This window comes from Brachionichthys hirsutus, chromosome 2 (assembly GCF_040956055.1).
Source record: "Brachionichthys hirsutus isolate HB-005 chromosome 2, CSIRO-AGI_Bhir_v1, whole genome shotgun sequence".
Taxonomy (NCBI): domain Eukaryota; kingdom Metazoa; phylum Chordata; class Actinopteri; order Lophiiformes; family Brachionichthyidae; genus Brachionichthys; species Brachionichthys hirsutus.
In genome coordinates this window covers 13,751,800-13,770,896 of record NC_090898.1, presented here as the reverse complement: position 1 = coordinate 13,770,896, position 19,097 = coordinate 13,751,800, and the positions used below count along the sequence as shown (strand labels likewise).

At 41.4% G+C, this 19,097-nt stretch overlaps 1 protein-coding gene across 1 annotated transcript in view; it reads right to left on the bottom strand.

Annotated features, from left to right (window-relative positions):
• The window catches only part of LOC137909782 (metabotropic glutamate receptor 4-like), an 82,258-nt gene that overhangs the window by 22,792 nt on the left and 40,369 nt on the right, over window positions 1–19,097 (bottom strand). The window contains exons 2-3 of the mRNA XM_068754205.1: window positions 13,989–14,205; window positions 1,506–1,641 (exon numbers count right to left, since the gene is read on the bottom strand). Of these exons, the coding sequence (XP_068610306.1) occupies window positions 1,506–1,641; window positions 13,989–14,205 (353 nt within the window). The remainder of the gene's footprint in view (window positions 1–1,505; window positions 1,642–13,988; window positions 14,206–19,097) is intronic.

The following is a 19,097-nucleotide window of genomic DNA, read 5'->3' as shown; positions in this document are numbered from 1 at the left end:
GGCTTTATGTAATTACTATACATCCAGACTATCACCCGTTATCAGGTCTGGATTAAGTTAATGAGTATTGGGAGTCCTTGGTCAGCATCGAGAGGCTGCCCCCAAATCACTGCTCACTTTCTCCAGGAATGCATTGGTCTATAAACGGCGGCTCGGAAACCTTTTCCCATACATAACAACAACAACAACAACAATGCTGAGCTACTTCTGTTCAAGACTCATTAAGTCAGTCATATTGCAGATGATCCATCCTAATGATAGATAATGTATTTTATTGATAAATTCGTCAATCAGCAATCAGCAGACTTCAGATTAAATTCCGCTGGAACCGTGAAGCTTTTTGACTTGATGGAATATTCTTCAAACCAAAGCATGGAGGCATCCAGTATATAAAGCTGCATGCATTATCAGGAATTACTAGCATTAACAGTGAAGAGAAAGTATTTCAAGATGACACCCAATATTCAACATTTGATTTCTGGAACATCCCAAATATTAGTGGAAACTGCAGCAGTAACAATAAAGAGTGGCTGACCAGCATTAGCCTGCAGGATTAAATCACTTAAACCAACTTTACGGTGAAGAAAATAACTTCAGGCTCGGTCTGATGTTGTACTGGATTTGTAGGGACAGTGATGGTTTTCCCTCTGAGCGAACGACGCAGCAGACAAGCTGCTCTCCATTGTTAGAGCTGTCATGGTAATAACACAGCAAATCCCTTGTCCTTCCCCTCTTTTGTTGCATCCATACAGGCAAGAAAATGCTCATCTTATTTGTGTTTTTATTTTGTACTTCAGTGGACTTAAGACACTCGTGAATGGTTTGGCACACGGTGTGTCGGAGCAAATTGGGAGATAAGCAAATCATCCCAGGCCTGATATTTCAGTGGGGCTGCTTACAATAGAAATGTCACCAGCAACATCTGGGTGGTAAGTGCGCCCCCCCGGGCCCCCATCAACAAAGAAAAATACGCCCACTGGCTGCTGGTCACAGTCGGCAGATACTTGCCGCCGCCTGTGACAACTTTCTGGGGGCAGCCCTGATCTAGTAAAGTGTTAAAGTCCAAAACTAAAGAGCATGAATGCACTTAAATACACTACTCGGTTAAATACTGAGTTAATTTGCACATGTGTGGATCAGATCACACCATGTTTTGGTGTGTCAGCGCTAAGTTCTACTTTGCTTGCCTATGACACAAAATGTTCACTGACGAGGCTTTAAATTTTTTTTTTAAACGTAATCACATGTAATCATGCTGCCATTTGTAACTCGTACATGGGGAGGCATGGTAGGTGGCAAGCTCTTTATTATGACACACATTTCACATTGCGTGCTGCAAAGGCAACCTCGGATAAAGACCTTATGAAACAGCATTAATCATTTTAGATGCAATCAAATCAAGATTAAAAAAGCCAATTTCATTTAAGGAAGGAAATTAGCAGGTTAATGCATGAAGGGAATATCCATCAGTGGCTGAAGATAAATGAAGATTCTTCTGCACTCACCTGATGTCATCCTCATTGGCAAAGATAATAACCACTCTGGCGTTCGGATTTTCGCTCAGCCTGCGAATGATCTTGTCAAACTCTCCGGATTTTGGCTCGCGTGGTATTTTTACAGACTGGGAAATGCACAGGCCACCTGTTTCAAAAAGAGAAGGGAAATAAACAAATCTAATTAAGCAGGCGTCTGTGACACGTCTGAACAGCGTTAGCACAGAATGTCACATACATTAATGCTGCAGTTTCACTTCTGACTTGGTGAGCAGAAATGTGTATTGCAGTTTGGAAACGCTTGACAGTTTCTGTTAACCCCCACAATTATTTTACGAAACCTGGACTTTTTTTTATGATAGATCCACTATTAAATGTGTCCATGTACAATATTTCTTAGCAAGATTTATGCAAGGCATTAAAAAATCTTTCCTTAGACCACAAGGGGCGACTTTGAATCATGGATTGCCATCAATTCTGTTTCTAGTCCTGCCGGGGAATTGAGGGGAATTGGGTAGCATTCGGTCGATGCATAAATAAAAACATTTCACTGATTCCATTTGGTTTCCGAATCACTTGTATTTGTTGTTTATTTTGTTTGTTTTGGTAAATTTGAGAATTCTACCGCATACAGTGAAATGGATTGCTACACTTCTCAGGTATTGACCGACAGCCATAACTAGAATAATACCCCACAGATCAGTCACACATATTGAAATGCTCTGATATTAAATAAAAAATCTCATTTTTTTTTTTATTCCCATATCAACATGAGATGATGACTCCTTTATCTCCCCGCCATAATTCCACCGAGAGCAATGTACAGGCTAATGAATTTCCCTTTCGTGACACGGCACAGAGCCTGCCCACATCAGTGCTGGAATAATCCCTCTAGTTCGGTTCATGGCCACCAGACTCATGTCACAGACTAATAAGCTGGTAAACTTGAAATATGAGAAAAGAAAAGGGAACACCATTAAATTAACAATGATGTTTGGCTGCTTTACTTATGGGTACAAAAAATCCCTTCCTGTCAAGTCAGCCACTGGCTTCAGTGAATCCTGCGTAACCGTCCTGAAAAGTACACCGTGGATACATTTAATGATCTTTCCTTTTTCTTCATACCTGTAGCGTTTTTTCCCCCGCTATACGTCTCTTCTGTAGGTTTAAAATCTAACTCCTATATTTCAATTTGACTCTATTGAAAGACTCTGAATCTAAACCACCAGTCAGAGCCAGAAGTGATGATGATGAATATATTTAGTAGATAGAATGTTGGAGTACAAGTACAGTCACAGTAGTGGCTGATGCAGATGGAAGCCTCCAAAGTCCATCCCAGCCAGTTTTGCATACCTGCCAAATACCAGCAGGTGCATTTAATGATATGATTCAAACATGAAGCAGTCATAGAAGTTCTCTTTATGCTGCATTCAGAGACAGCACCGAAAACACGGTGAAGTCCATGAGTGATGGCGGACTCCTCAGCCCAGTAGTTTGTTGCTCCTTGTTCCAGCTGGTGCAAGACGAACAGCTTTTGTCTTAAAGTGTCGCTGTAGCAGCCAAAAAGATCTGTGGGAGTGTCGTATTTATTCAGGAAAGCACATCTTGATTTCTAAAATGGGTTTTTGTTACAATCACACTATGAATAATGCCTGAGATGGAAATAAAGCATGTTTTCAAAGTGAACTGTAAACGTTGTTATTATGGACACGTCTTGTACTCAGCATTGGCAAGTTCTCACATGTTAGTACTCGTATTTTTGTCTACTTTTTGCTTTGTCTGGAAAAAAAAAGGTGGTATTAGTACAAGTGAAAAAATAATCTTAGAAAGTGTCTACAATCTGCACATTTCTTCACTCCACATGCTCCCGATTGTTGAAATTGTGCACCGAATAAAGCACAGGTTTCTCTTTCAACCACAGTGTCATTAAGCTTAAACTACTCGCATGCACGTGGGAAATTTAGCACTGGCTCAATGGCAACTCTCTGATCTCAGAGGCTCTATAAATCATGGGCTTCTCTGTCTTCGCCTCACCAGTGCCACGGTCCCCAGTTCCCCAAGCATCTGCCATGTGGAAGCATGGAGAACTCATCCCTTCCTTTTCTTCTCCGCTCACATCCTGGGCAGTAGACTGCTGCATGACTCATCCTCCGGTGACAACACCAGCAGGGCGAGGGGGATAAGGACCTGGCAAGCGGGGGGACAGGGCTCTCCATGGGACTAGTGTTGGAATGGATACAGCCATTCATCCATGCACCTGTCCATTCATTCCTCTTTGAGTACAGGATGGTCAAAGACATGGTCCCTTGACACGAGCAGCTCTGGAACGGCACACTTATTCCTCACCTGCTTTGAGGAAGACTTTGTTTTCCTATTCTGCCCCCCCCCCCCCCGTAAAGGCTCCTTTTGTCACATCATCTTATTTGCATACACAGAACCCAGGAGATCATACATGCAAATATATAAACCGAATGGATATACATAACGACCTGCTAAAATGTGCTTCAGCTACACCGTGTTGCTCATAAATTCAATTTTCATATAATTTAAACCAAAATGGACTCTAATTGGTTTGGGGAATAAAAAGTCCTGCACACGACATATTTCATATGAATCTTTACAAATGACATGAATCTCTTTCGACATCAGATTTGCACTCCATCTTGCAGTTTGACAGGATCTAATTAAGGAGATAAACTCCCCCCCCCCCCCCCCCCCATCGTCTCACTTTATTTTACATGAACACAACAAAGATTAACGCAATTACAAAGCAATGAATCACAAAAGTGTCGACTCGCAGCCCTGTAAAAACTTTGTCTTCAGAGACATTCGAGGTCATCTGCTGATTAATGTATCTAAATTACCTGAACATGATATTACTATTAGTGGTAATCAGTGGTTGGTGTAAAATCTAACCAGAGCAACTGTGTTGGGATTTTGCAAAGTGAATAAAAATATAGCGTTAATTAATCTTGACCTTTCTCAGTGACCATGCTACTTTGTGCAAAAATGCCCAGCAAATTAAGTGCAGAAACAAGCGCAGACTCGGTCGACGTTGCTGAAAACTTGATGTGCATTGTATTTCTGTCCTAATGCGCATCCTAAACTGCTCTTAACATCTGAACCGAGCCTAAAATCCACTGAAATGCTCTGTCGCCAAAGAGGAGGCGGGCCGCCGTTGTCAGTTCCAGTCCTGCTTTCCAAATACTTCACAGCACTAATGCCCCCCTCTCTCATTTGGCACCCTTGAGAGCATCACCATTAATCCCTGGCACGGTGACTGACTGCAGCACAACTCCTGTGCTTGGTGAACAGTAGTGCTGAAACACGAAAGGACACCCACATGAGCGTTGTAGTGAAGGAGCAGGAATATAAATAGCTCATTTATTGGGATGCACGCTGTTGAAATATCTTCACCAGCAGGCTTAATTTGCAGCAAGAGAATACGACTAGTAACGGAAGTGCAGAGAACTAAAACTAAACTAATCTTGTGTCTATGGTGCTAATGGCTGATTGCTTTTCCTTGCAGCAGGCTAAATGAAAAACCCTTCAGCTGCTGCCCCTTTCATGCAGAATAAAATTATTGGTTAGTCAACAGACACAATTTATGAATATAAAAAATTATAATTAGACATACCGTTTAAATTGTGTAGAGTTTTGGATTTCCATTTGCTTTGAATGCTTTGAACTACTACTACTAAGTACTACTACAGTACTACTACTACTGTACTTTCGGCTTGTCCCTTCAGGGGTCGCCACAGCAAGCCAACCTTCTCCACTTCACCCTGTCCTTTGCATTGTCCTCCCCGACACCAGCCACACTCATGTCCTCCCTCACTAAGTTCATGTATCTTCTCCTGGTCGACCTCTAGCCCTGTTCCCTGGCAGTTCCATCCTGAGCATCCTTCTACCGATATAGTCCCTGTCTCTCCTCTGGACATGTCATCGAAGTCTGGCCTCTCTGACTTATCTCCAAAATGTCTAACCTTCACTGTCCCTCTTCTCGTGTCATTTCTAATCCTATCCAACCTGGTCACTCCCAAGAAGAACGCCAGCATCTTCCGCCGCTTCTATCTCCGCCTCCTGTCTTTTCCTCAGAGCCACCGTCTTTAAGCCGTCTATCATGGCTGGCCTCACCACTGTCTTTCGGTGATGCACATAACCTGGCCTTGTGTACAAAACAGCAACAATAAAAGCTCAGTGGTGTAATCACTGTGCTTCACAGTGGACAAGAAATCAAAGGAATGAAAAATATCTGAAACCAAAAGAAGACGATGCACTGCAATAGATTTAGATTGAAAAAATACCCCTCTCTGATATAGTAAGCCGTCTACCAAATGATCTATGCAAATCAGTTGATCAGAGGCATGCAAAAAAAAACTGGCAACATGTTCAGTGTTTCCCTGCCTTTCATCCAGCACATGCTGGGACACAGTCAAGCCCCCGAAAGGGAGAGAAAACGAATGGATGGAATCGACTGTGGGCCGGAAAACAGTGACATTAAACGGGATAAAAACGTTGCCCGAGGTGACCTACAGGAGGTGTGCTCTGTTACTGTGGGCTTCCAGTGGAGCTCGAGGGGTGGGTGGGTGGGTGGGGAGAGTGAGTCAGATCCGTCCAGGGAACGGTGCCAGGGAGAGAGAGTTAATTATAACAGGTGTTTTGTGTTGCACTGATTGCTCTCTCCCATATACTGCAGCAGTGGATTTGGAGAGGGCCTGTTAGAAACCGGGAACACGCACCACTGGAAGCCGGGTTTATGTTAATCATTTTGGGCAGACCTGGAATACTGGAGGAGGAGAGGGATGAAATCGTAAGGAAAAACAAAACGTGCCGATGTTCAGGCACAGAACCTCCCACAGATCTTTCACCAAGGCAGGGCTGGGGGGGGGATAAAAAAAAATTATCCTCAAGAGATTACATTAAAATACCCCATTTTAATTATAATTAGCAGACTGCTGAGCCCCAAAGATACCCCCAACTAACAAGTTTCCTCCTTTTCCATATTTGTTCCGACAGCAGAACCACTGATATGAACAACGGGGTTGGGTATAAACGTATCATTCTGCAGAGATAATGTATTTGGACCTTGTGAATGGCTGTCAGAGGTATGAATTTACCCCGTTCTTAAAAGTAAAGACTCAGAAAGAACTGCGATTACTGTGATGCACTTTCACACAGTGTTTCCTGTTAAATATCTGTGCCATTGAATCTTTGAAAAGGTCTAATTCTTTGAAATCAGAGGAAGTGTTTTTGTTTTGTTTTGTTTTACTTAAAACTGTGAGGATGGTGACGAATTCACATCACATTTAAACTGAAGTTTAACCTTAGAAAAAAAAGTAATTTACCGAGCAACTGGCATTATTTTTGGACATCACCATGGTGCAGTGGTTAGTACTGTAGCCTCACAGCAAGAAGGTCACACGTTCTAATCTGACTTGTGGCCTTTCTGTGAGGAGTTTGCAGGCTGTGCTCTACCTGTAGACTTCTGGGATAGGCTCCAATAGATCCCGCCAACCGTATTTCAGATTAAGCGGTTAAGAAAATTAATGAATGGTATTATTTTTTTTAAAAGCACTGCGGCTTTTCATCAAAGTTGTGTTAGCTGTAATAAAAAGAGCAAAAGCAGCTCCAGGCTCTGGGGTTGCTATTAATTTGAGCTTGGGGACTAATCTTTGTTCTCTGGAACGACACATTATCCGCTGCAGCTTGTATCGATGACTCTGCTAACAATCTTTGAAACTATATGAGGATCTAACAAGGTGAAAGTGTGGTGATATTCTGGCCTTAAAGTTGATGGATAAACTGAAAGTATTTGTTGACACGGCTATTTTCTTAAGCCAAACGGTAACCAGTCCTCGTATTACAGGTGTCAGCAACTCTGCTCTGTGACATCGGCTTTGAGCCCCAGAGGGAAATGAACCCATTCCCTATTTGCCGCTGTGGGAAGCTCGTGGAGGGTTTGATGGCCTGATGGTATTTTGTACTTTCAACCTGTATTGTTCATTCTGCTTAGTGTATGCTGTAAACATGCAGGGACTCCTGGACGACTGTAAGCAGAACTTCGCAGATTTTCTTGATGTGGGTTGAACGAGTGGCTGGAAATTAAATATTGGAATGTATTTGATTAATGTTTTAATATATTTAGCATTTTGAGGTCGAGCTTTTCTCACCAGTTCCATATATTACTCCTAAGTTACCTGACAGATTTTGATTACATTTTGTCAAAGGTTTTGGAGTTGTAGGAAAAAAGAAGATATTCAGATTCAGGATTTCTTTTTTTTCTTTTTTTCATATTAGAAAATTAGGAGAGAGAAGGAGAATTTTAGGAGAAACTTCACATTTTTAATAATTCAGTAATCTCTTATTGCCTTGTATTGTCTCTTTGGAACTCTATTTAAAAGAATTAGCCTGTCAATTCATGATTAAAATTCATAAGTACATAAAAATAATTGTTCAGTACAGCTGTTTCTTTAAAATTCATTCATCAGCAGATGACAGCAACAGCTCTTTTTGTTCACTACCGTGACATCACATTACAACAGAATACTTTATTTTTCTTAGAATACAGACAATTTGAAACTTTTCATATCCTTAGGAAAGATCTGCGACCGCGTGTCATTGTCGGCTGTTATAGAACGTGTCGCCTGATCAATTCCTGAACTGAGGAAAGATACATGACGCGTTCTGAGGCAACTATAAATTAGATTTTGAGATGACTGAATTACATTTTCCTTCTCAGTGGAAATGATTTATAAATCAAAGAGGGGCCTCTGAGCACTGTGAAATTAGATTTTATGCATTGTGGTGAAATGACTCGCTTTACGATCCTGTAAGCGAGAAGAATCCGAAAAGTCAAGGTTATGAGAAGAAACTGTTGCTGAAGCTAAAGACCTCCCGACAGCAACGGTGTGACATCACAAATCTGAAGCAGCGATACGGATCAGTCGTATGTTCCCTCTTCTACATACAGTATAGGAAGCTTGCACTAGGTGAGAGGCGGGATACACCTCGGACACGTCGCCAGCGCATCGTGGGGTCCACACAGAGACAGACAACCATAAAAGGACACAATCATACACTACGGACAATTTGGAGTAATCAATCCACCTAAACTGCATGTTTTTGTAGTTGGGAGGAATCCGGAGATAACCCACCTTGACACGGGAAGAAGATACAAAGTCAGCACAGATTGGATTCGAACCGGAACAGCGCTAACCACTATGCCACGTCATCTTATAATGTTTGCAACCTGACTCAGGGACACGTTTCATGTGCTTTTTAAAGTAGAAACGTACTGCCCGGTCTAAAAATGTGCTGCAACAGCAAACTGCAGCAAGGGGAACAGATGCCCCCTGAGCTGCAGCCGATCCAGCGTACTGCAGGTTCATACATTTCATGATAAAGTGCCTTCACCTTTAATCTTGCCTCAGGCAGACCTCAGAACAGCCTCCCACAGAGGCCAAACTAGCCAAGACTGTCTCATCCAAGATATAGCACTGAAAGATCCTCAGATGAATGCTCCCCTTAGTTATTGTGAAAATAGTGATCTAAAAGCGTCCGGCCTCAACAAGGTTAAATAGTTCCTGAAACAACTGGAGTTCCTTCAGCGATTTTAGAACTTCATTTTTTTTTTTTTTTACTACAAACAAACTAATGTCATGTTTTTTCAGATTTAGCTTAATGCCGTACTGACACCGATTTGGGTTTTCCTTCCTGTGTGAAAAGTGTGAGACACTCTCCTTATTCTTTGATGCTGTGTCAGCATTCTTAACGCGACACCATTGAAGGAGCAAATCGTGCTAATCGATGATCTGTGTCTGTGACAGTCATTCCGTGCATATCTGCAGCGAAAACTGTTGGGTGACTTTCATACTGTCACCTGAAAGATCCAGGTGGTTAAAAGCATCGTGAAACAACTATTAGAAATGTAGCTGTGACAGATTTGAATGTATAAAATACTGCTGAACCCGCAAATCCGCATAATGCTAACACCTTTATTGAATTGTAAGGATGTTCTCGTCATTCTTTTCACTGTGGCAAAATATATTTACACATGGAATCATTTAATTACACAGACCATAGTACTTTGCCTTAATCATTATAATATATCGACGACAGCCCATGAGAAGCATGTAAATAAGTAGTACTCAATTTGTGTTTTCTAAACACAGCATTTAAAAAATATTCCTTAAATTTAATTTTCACAGGATGTTTCAGGTTAATGAGAATTCACATCATCCCTCTTGACATTTCCCTCCTGACAAAAGGAGCAGGACGCATCCCTCATTTCTAACATTTGTGTAATCTGCCTGTCATTTTTATCTTTGCTCTCCTCTTTCTCTCTCTCTGCCTCTCTCTCTGTTTCTCTCTCTCTCTCTCTCTGCGTAGACTGCCACGTACAAGAAGAAGGTCTTTTTAATTACAGTTTGGAATTATTCATCAAACTAATCTCGGATGACAAAATTATATTCAGTTGCATATTTGGGAAAATGAATACACATATATGTTCTTCAGATATTTAAGGATTCATTTTCCGTGTCTAACAAGAAAAAGAATATCCCATTACTTTCAGAGGCTGTCAGGTGGTGGCCTGACTCCATCTAATTTGACAATACTCCAGATACGTGAGCTAAGTGTGCAGTATCCTCTCAAAGATTCACACCACTTTTCACAAGGTGGGAATAAAATTACACGGTGTGTCAGCCTCCATTACTGCAGAGGGCTGTACACGGTCTAATAAGGACACTGGAGGCACAGACGCTGTTCAAAGAGAAGAATAAACCGACCGGAATCTACTAGTGGAGCAAAACTTGCGCATTTCTCATAGCGACACCGGCAAGCTGTCATACAGGCAAACAGTTCTATCCTTCTTTTCTTGTAATCACCTTCCGTAATGACGCTCCAGCATTAATCCCAAAGGGGCTGGTCTGTTATACAATGGGATTTACCCGGAAGAAAATGCAGCTTTCTGAAAACAGCCGTGCATCTTGAGGGCGCTTCACTGCCGTGGCGGCATGTTCTGGTGCAAAAACACCTGCATTCGTTGGCTTTTGAAAGACTCTTTGCACCGTGACTAAAGTCAAAGGCTGACGCACTTTAAAGAAAAAACGCAAACAAACTCTGAAACTTGCATGGTCTAGTGTTGAGCATTTATGTCGCTCTTCCCTCTTCAGCATCTTTGTTACTCAGAAATCCTTTACTCAACCTTCTGCTTCCTGTTCCAGTATGAAGGAATACATGCATAAACACCCTCGTGGGTAATTAAAAACATTCACTGTGTGCTGAAATACATACAGTATTTTCTGCATGGCTTCCCATCTTAAATACCTTCTTCAAAATGTTTTCATAATAGATATTTTTAAACTGACATAACATAGATAAAAATACTTTGCCCAATCATTAAATAATGCTCATGAATGCGGTGCTCTAAGCGTAGTCGCCATGGTTACCAGAACGTCAAGTAACCTTATTAATAGTAAGGTGTTTGAAACTTAAGAGCTTTTGGAGAAGAACCATCACCAAAAGCCATCATTTGATGGGTGTTGCTCTGTAGAAATTTATAAGTTGCATGTTTTCAATTCAGGCTTCAGTAAAAGCTTTTTAAGCCGTCCCTGTGGCAAGCAGAAAGCCTTCCTTGCTTTTTTAATGCTCTAGGCATAACCAGAGACAGACAGCTGCTTAAATCCCACGAATGTCTCAGGGTTTTTTTACAGAGAGAAAAACATTGGAAAGCCAAGGTGTTTATTTCAACTTACTTTACCTCATCCTAGATGTCAAGTCCAAAGACGAGGTCCTTCCAGCACCCTTGATTTTCTTAATAATTCTCAATCTTTGCCCCTTGAGATTACATTTGCTCTCCAAGAAACACAGACCACCTCTGAGATATCGACTGCCCCACTGCCGAACTGTTCCCGCTCCACAGTACAGTCGCTCAAGTAAAGCCATGATCAAATACTGTGTGAGTTTCCACTTTAATTCTGTTTCGGCTTGAAAACCCAGTGAGCCCGGATCAAATGATATTAGATACCCTTGAATGCAGGACACTCTGTCACAGAACATCTAACACACCTTAACACCACTAACTCCAGCACATGCCTACCTTTGCCTTGGACAATCAAGGTTGCAATGCGTTTACTTGACAAAAAAAAAAAATAGGAATTAGTATTTCAGTCAGTTTGCCCAAAAAAGCTCATCTAAGTAGCTCCTGTTTTTACCTTTGAAGCAAATAGACATACAGACTGGACTTATTTCTATTTCCCTCTATCGTTTGTCACGTTAGGGTGATCATTTTATATCCTCCAGTTAGCATTAAACAGAAATACTAAACTGCAGGGCAAGAAAAGGCTAAATCAGTTGGAGCTAGCTGTGGACTCTGCTGGAAACTGAATGATGTATAAAAACAGCAGCTGTAGTGCGTTGACTTTAGGACCTCATGAACATGTTGGCCAAAATGGCAACCTGCTCTTCTGCGCTATGTACGTTGTCTCTGGTATTAATCTTGAAGTATGACAGAGACGAAGAAGAGCAGTGAAGCAATAGACTGCTTAAATTACATATATGATAAAGAAACTGCATCGGTGCAACAACTTCCTTCATGTACCTTTACCCGAGACATTGTACCGAATTACAGTAATATCATTTTTCATCCTCGTCAAAAGTAATTCTACAATTTTCTCCAAGTTAGACAAGTGCTATTTTCCTTGGCTTAGAAATCCTTCGTTTCAAAAATCTGTTTTTATCCCACAAAGCCACACCGGTGGGGGGTGGGACAAGCTGTAGGTGGGTAAAACTGCTGCTCAGCATGGCCTTTGGCTGGTTAATGGGACAGAACATGTGGCCAGTTCTGATATGGCTGTTTTATTATGTAAGGAGAAATCCGCACAACCATTTAGTTACCAAAAACATGTGTTGTTTTGGTGTTGACGGCGCTGCTTGCATGTCTTCTGAATCCCTCCAGTACAATGAATCAAAGCATGAAATACAGGGAAGCAGGTGGGGGAAAACGATAATTCAGCATGTTTGCCTTTGTTTGTGAAGAATAGGAGTCTGTAGCCACATTTAAGGTTGCTGTCAAAATGCCGGATCCATCCGTCCTGGACAGATCGTCAGTTTATCAAACGGTACACATAGAAAGATAAACAGCCATCCATACATTATTGCAAATTTAGCGTCGCTGGTTCATCTATTTTGAGGGGAAGGTTGCTGGTGGGAATCCACAGACACAGGGGGAAACATGCAATCTCCACACAGAAAGGCCCCAGGTCCAGATTTGGACCAATCAGCCTTTTTGCCATAACAGTTCTAATGATCATATCATCGCGCCGCCCTATGACACAACTAAATCTAATAAAAATCTCTTGGAGAATATAAGAATCTCTGTTGCTGCAGGCAAAGCAGTGGAATAAGAAGAGGTTTGCTTAGCAGTCATTACTCAGGGCTTGATTTAATGAAAGGCTGTGCTAAATGTGGAGGGAAATGAATTTGCTGCCCCTACTCAACCCCAACTACTCAAATTTGACAACGTGGTAATTTGTTGCACGCGTCCACGTAAAGTATTGCAATATACGTAGCCCTCTGGCTTCATCCTGGAGGAGCCCATCTAGAGCAGGAGTGTAAGAAAATGCGAGTTGATGGTGGACAAACACAGTGGAAATCTAGAGTGTGAGTTGTATTGATGTGGAAATGTAACCGTATTTAGTTTGGAACTATGTAATATGACAGAACACATCAAATGCATGAATCAAATATACGAAACAAACATTGTAGGATATGTCTTTACTCTTGAGTCTCTAACACATCTTTGAGGCACTTAAATATTCTTCAACTGGCTCATATGTGTAGTTTTTGAAGACTACAGCAAGTTGAATGCAAATCCTAGGTAATAAAAGTCATATTTTGTGGAATAAATATTTTCGAAACGGAGCAAAAAACAAATTATACTGAAATTGTCATGTTGGGTTCCCTTTGCACAGACCGCAAATAGGCATCTGTGCCGGACAGACGGCAGAGCTTAGCAGGAGTAATCTGCTGCTGGTGTTTCTCCAGGACAACCGGTGATGGACGACAGCTTAGAATTGTCAGAAGAGACGGGAAACGTTGTGGCACGGAGAGCAGCGTTCCTGTCTGTATTGATTACATTGTGCTTGACAAAAGGGTCAGGGGTCAGGTTGAGTGTGTGCCGACAGCTTGATGCCCCCAGATGATTGCATTGCCCAACACTGTGTAGTTGCTCAAGGCATATTTTGCAGCCTCACTAACACCTGAAAATGAAACTCAAGTGTCTTCCAATCTGTCTTCATTACTCAACTGCAACAATAGCTAGCAAGCCTGGGACTAACTGCTGGTGATAAGTAGCCTTAAATAAAATACCTCAGTTCTACTGCCACTGATCTACAACAAATATTTCTGTCCAGGTCCTCATTTTCACTTCCATCAAAACAAACTTCAGGATGTCTTGTGGGAATGTCTGGGGAAGGAAAAAAAACAACTCACCATCCTCTCGAGACTTTTGAATAAATGCATCAACGCCACTCTCTCCATAGTTTCCCTCAGACGCTACAGTGGAGACATAATTCCAACGCATGGCTTTAACAATGTCCACCATGGCCTGGGCTTGGTATGTGTCCGGTGGCACCACCCTGGAGAAGAAGTCATACCGGGTGTTATCGCTCAGCTCCGGCGCCGTGGAGGCGTAGCTCACCTGAGGGATCTATGGGAGAGGGAAGAAGGGAGAGAGGGAGGTTGATCACTAGAAACACAAAGGGTTAATTCTACAAACAAATAATCTCTGCTGCTCCAGGATGTTATTCACCCTCTACTGTTGGCATCCTGCTATTTTAGATAGAAGTCATGATGATCACAGGCTTAGCCACACTACTCCCTTCAACGTATTTACCACATCAGTCAAGTAACACTAATCCGCTCATGAATTCACACTTGTCATGAATATAATACCAGATTTACTTGCTGTTGCAAAAATACATAAGCATGAAACGATCTGCCTGCAGAGCTGTGATAATACACTGCGTTCTTGTCAAAAATCACAACGCTTTTTTGGAGGGGGTTTTCATAAGGAAGAGCTATAAATAAAATGTATTATTATCATTGTGTAACTTCGAAAAGTTTGAATGAAAGTACCAGTGAATTGAGCGATAGCTTGATTGGATGGTCAAATGCATTGACCTGATGAAAACTGCCTTAGTCCTAAAACAGTCTGTAAGCAGCTCGCCTCGAGCAGCAAACTCGTCATCTTGTATGCGATCTAAACTTTTGCTTGCTCAAGCTCTTTCAGATTTATGGCCCGGCATAGTTTCTGCGCAGTTAGGAAGTTAACTGACCAGATTTTATGCTATTCTCATAATGTGTTTCATGGGTTTAACTCTAAATATTGCTACGCTTTTGATGCTGATGCAGATTAATCCAGATTGCCAGCTGCTAATAAATGGCAGTAGAAAGCAAGATGGCAATCATTTGGTGTGCATGAGACAATAAACTTTGTGCGCTGAAGCCCTTTCTTAATATAAAAAAACATTGTTCGAGTCAAAACACTGATCATCAATGTTGCGCTGATTAATTTGAGAGTCCTCTGAAGTTCCACTACCAGTACAAATGTATACAGTAACTCGTGTTAATTTTTTTTATATATATATACCGTATATATATCACCTAACCTCCAGGGTTTCTTGCTCCATGCCTTATGTCAGGGGTGTCAAATTCTGGCCCGCAGTGTAATTATATTTGGCCCGCGAGGCAATGTAAAATTAATATTCGAGCTGGCCACATTCACCGCTAATACTACAAATCCCATAATGCCATTTATTTTATTTTACATTATTTATTTCCACTGTTGTTTTATATATATTGTGGCAACTTTATTTTTCTTTTGATGTGGCCTTATACATTGTTTACCTATTTATTGTGCATTTTAATGTGCAAAATATTTTTTTTTTGTGGCGTGCATGGGTGGGGTGGGGGCCCCAGGGATTTCTTGCTTGGAGTCCCAAGAGACCCTAGCAACGCCACTGTATATGTTCACACATATTTTGTATAATATAACACATGGAATTACAGCAATAAACAAATCTAAATTCTGTTTTGTTTGTTTCCGTGATAAATTCATATTTGAGCAGTCATTGGACATTGTGATGCGTGCCGTTACTGAACTCTGTTAAAAAAAAATGTTTGCCCCCCCTGTCACAAATGTCAAACTCCACCCAGGATGCCAGGTATCTGGCTTGGGCACATCAGATTAGATCAGTGTGTTGTAAACTGAGCAGTAACTGAGCAGTAATTCTTTATGCACTTTTTCTTGCTACTCCAAGGCTTGAATGGTGGGTTCACAAATTGTTATTTTATTTTCAAATTTATTAGCCTGTGGAAAAGTTCATTTTCATATTTACCTCGGAAGGCTGCAAATAAAAAAAACCATGCAATTTCTATTTAAAATGCCATTTTTTAATTTGAAATTCGATTTTGCATGTCTTCATGATTACATTACAAAAGTGTTGCTTGTCCCATACTCAATGTTAAAGCAAAACTTGTTTGGGTCCATATTAAAGGTTCATTTATTCAATGTTGGCCCGTAGCTTTGATTAATTTTAAATTCTGGCCCACTGTGTATTTGAGTTTGACAGCCCTACCTTATGTGATGGCGTGCAGAACTTTCCACCTCTCACACCTACTGTATGTGTCTCTTGCGCTCGGTAGCACTAAAAAGTGGGAATCTTTCTTTTCTCTGTTTTTCACACTGGTTTGACGTCAGTAGGCAGAAACTAGCAGACTAAAAATAAAAGTGTTTGGAAGGTGTTAATGATCTCTGTCATTTGAGAGTGTTCTAATGTTCTATTAGTATATAGCAGCTCAGAGAAAATTTGCCTTTTGGCCATTTGCACCTCTGTGTCATATTAATGAATGCTTAGATGATTCTTATTTAAAAATTGTGCAGCTTCTTGTTCCAATGCGTCAGTGTATTATAGACGCGTGGAAGATAAATGGCACCATCAATACATTTGTTGCTTAGTTTATGATATCTAATCAAAATCAGTTTATTTCTCGAATAAAGGTGGCAACAGCCCCCGTAACAAAGGCGGCTTTCGTAGAGATTGAAATATGTGTCATGGAATCCAGTTAATTGGCTGTATTTTTTGGCGGAAATAAATTAAGCTTGCCTTCCAGATCTCAGAAACCAGATTAAAAATGTCACGTTTGTCACCAAACTCTAAAATCCAAGGAAAAACATTTCATGTGACTATTATTATCCCCTTATTGTGTTTTTCATTTTTACGCTGTCATGTAAGGTGGCGCCGCCGTGACGGGCCAAGTCTCCGCATTTGTCACACAAGTTGGAGTCGCAGTGAAGCGACCCTTTGTTGTGTTTTTCACCTGAGGTATTTTCACTGCTGTCACAATCACACACTTTCAGCATTCTGTCAAGACCGGGGACAGACAGGGCTTATCGTGTTTGTGTTGGCAAGGTTTCCTGCTCGCTGGACTACGGCGATAGTCCTGAACAGTGTGCTGCCTCTAATAGAACGCCCTTAGCATTGACTTGGGAAATTTTTATTCCTCTGCAAAGGCCTCCTCTGATTTCCCGCTAGAGAATCAAAAGAAAGAGGGGATTAGAAGGAAGAATCAAAGTGTGACGTGTTCTGAAAAGACAATGTGCCATGCACAAGCGAGGAGAAAATATCTTGTCAGGGGTTTGACGTATGAAAGCTGCTCTGTGAGGGTGAATTCAGGATGCCTCACGATGCTCGCGGCCAGATTCAGTGGTAAAGATCATACGCGCTTGCTCAACGGTCCCGTGGCTTCATTTTAATGCTGCTGCGTGCATCTGCATATGAATCATCTGTTCAGGAAGCGGCCCAGCTTCCTGCATGCTCGGGTTTGTGAACTTTATACTTTTATAGAGTATATCATACAATGTGAGCACCCCCCCTCCAAAAACTAAAACTAACAATGGCAAACCGTATTAATCAGCACCTCTCACACCAGAATTATTCATTTAATTGCTAATGGGCTTGGGAAATATACTTAATTGCTGTGATGTGAGATTGTTGATGCTGATTTAATGTTCAAATCACTTCCTTTAAATAACTGGGCGCTTTTTGAAAATCCAATGAGCTCATTTGGCGCCGCATCAATGCAGGGGTAACGATGCTTATTAGAAGTGTACAGAAATATTACGCATCCGTACTGTTTGCCGGTGAAGAAAAATCAAGCGCTTTCATCAGACCCTGGAGAAAGAAACAATTCCCCACAAACAAGTTTCATCAGACTAGGAAAGAAAATGTTTTGCATGAACTAACTCATGCTTCTTCCTGATGGGTAGGCAGGCCGGCTGTTACTGTGTGGCATGTGTGATGTTTCATCCAGCGTATTATGAGGTAGAATATTTGTTGAGAAACATTCTCCCTAACGTCACTCTCATACTGTTGGGTTTAGCAGACTCACTTCATACATCACTGGTCCTGTATTCACAATTTGTGTGATGTGTTCGAGGTGAGAGGCCAGAGTCCCCCCAGCGTTATGCAACTGTCCCTTCGGCTTGCCGATTGATCGGACCATTTCAGTTTGTCATTAAGATGCCTCACTTCTGCCAAGTAACAAAGGTTGCTCTCCCCCCCCAGCTTGACTTGACAGCGTGAGTAACTGCAGAAGTGCATATCTGCTGAGTCATAAAGCACACTTGCAGCCCATTGTTTCTAGGATCGATATGGCGAAACTAAAATGAACAAAAGAAGCTCCACAAAAAGAGAGAGAAAAAAAATGCATTGACCAACTTTTTTCTACAAAGTCTGACCAAATTCATCTCCGGCACAGTTGAGTGAACAACTCGTCGATAGGTTCCCGCTGCAAATGATGACGAGCCTTTTGAGAATCCTTTCATGGGGTCTTATTGCCTTTGACATGCCACATGTCTACAAAATGAGGTATAAAGCTGAACAAACAGGGACTCTTCTCCATATTATCACTGACCGGAGCGTACCAGTAACACAACAGGAGCCGCTGCAGCCTTGGTGCATGAGATGAAATATCCACACTGTAATCTAGTTAGTGATTGCTCTCTTCCCACACTGGTTACATCACTGCTATTTAAAAATGAGAAATCAATCTCATCTTAAAAATTGTGCAAACTATCTTCTAATGGTTAATCTACTCCACATTGCTGTTTATTATTCCAGCTAAAGGCACTTGAATTATTTAATGTTTAATTATTTTTTAATTTTACATTTAATAACTTTTTTCTCCCTCCATGGCAACCCATGAGCTCAGCAAGATGGCAGCTGTAGCGACTAGCAGGTCGAGATGTTCGCAGAGTAGCAATAACATTACCGCTATGAGTACTAAGACTTGGTGTTTGGCTCGACTCCCACCGACCTTCACTGAAAGTCCACTGACAGCTGGACAGCTGTGATCTGCTTGAATTTGTTTTTGCAAAATATAGAGAAACAAAATACAAATTTGACTTCATAGAATCCAACAGAGGCGGGTTTCATTCAATTAAGGGCCAAATACATCTGCACTGTCTCATTTCTCCTCCATAAAATAGCTCAGCGCATCAAAACAAGGACAGAAAAAAACTCGACCACAGTGTCAGAA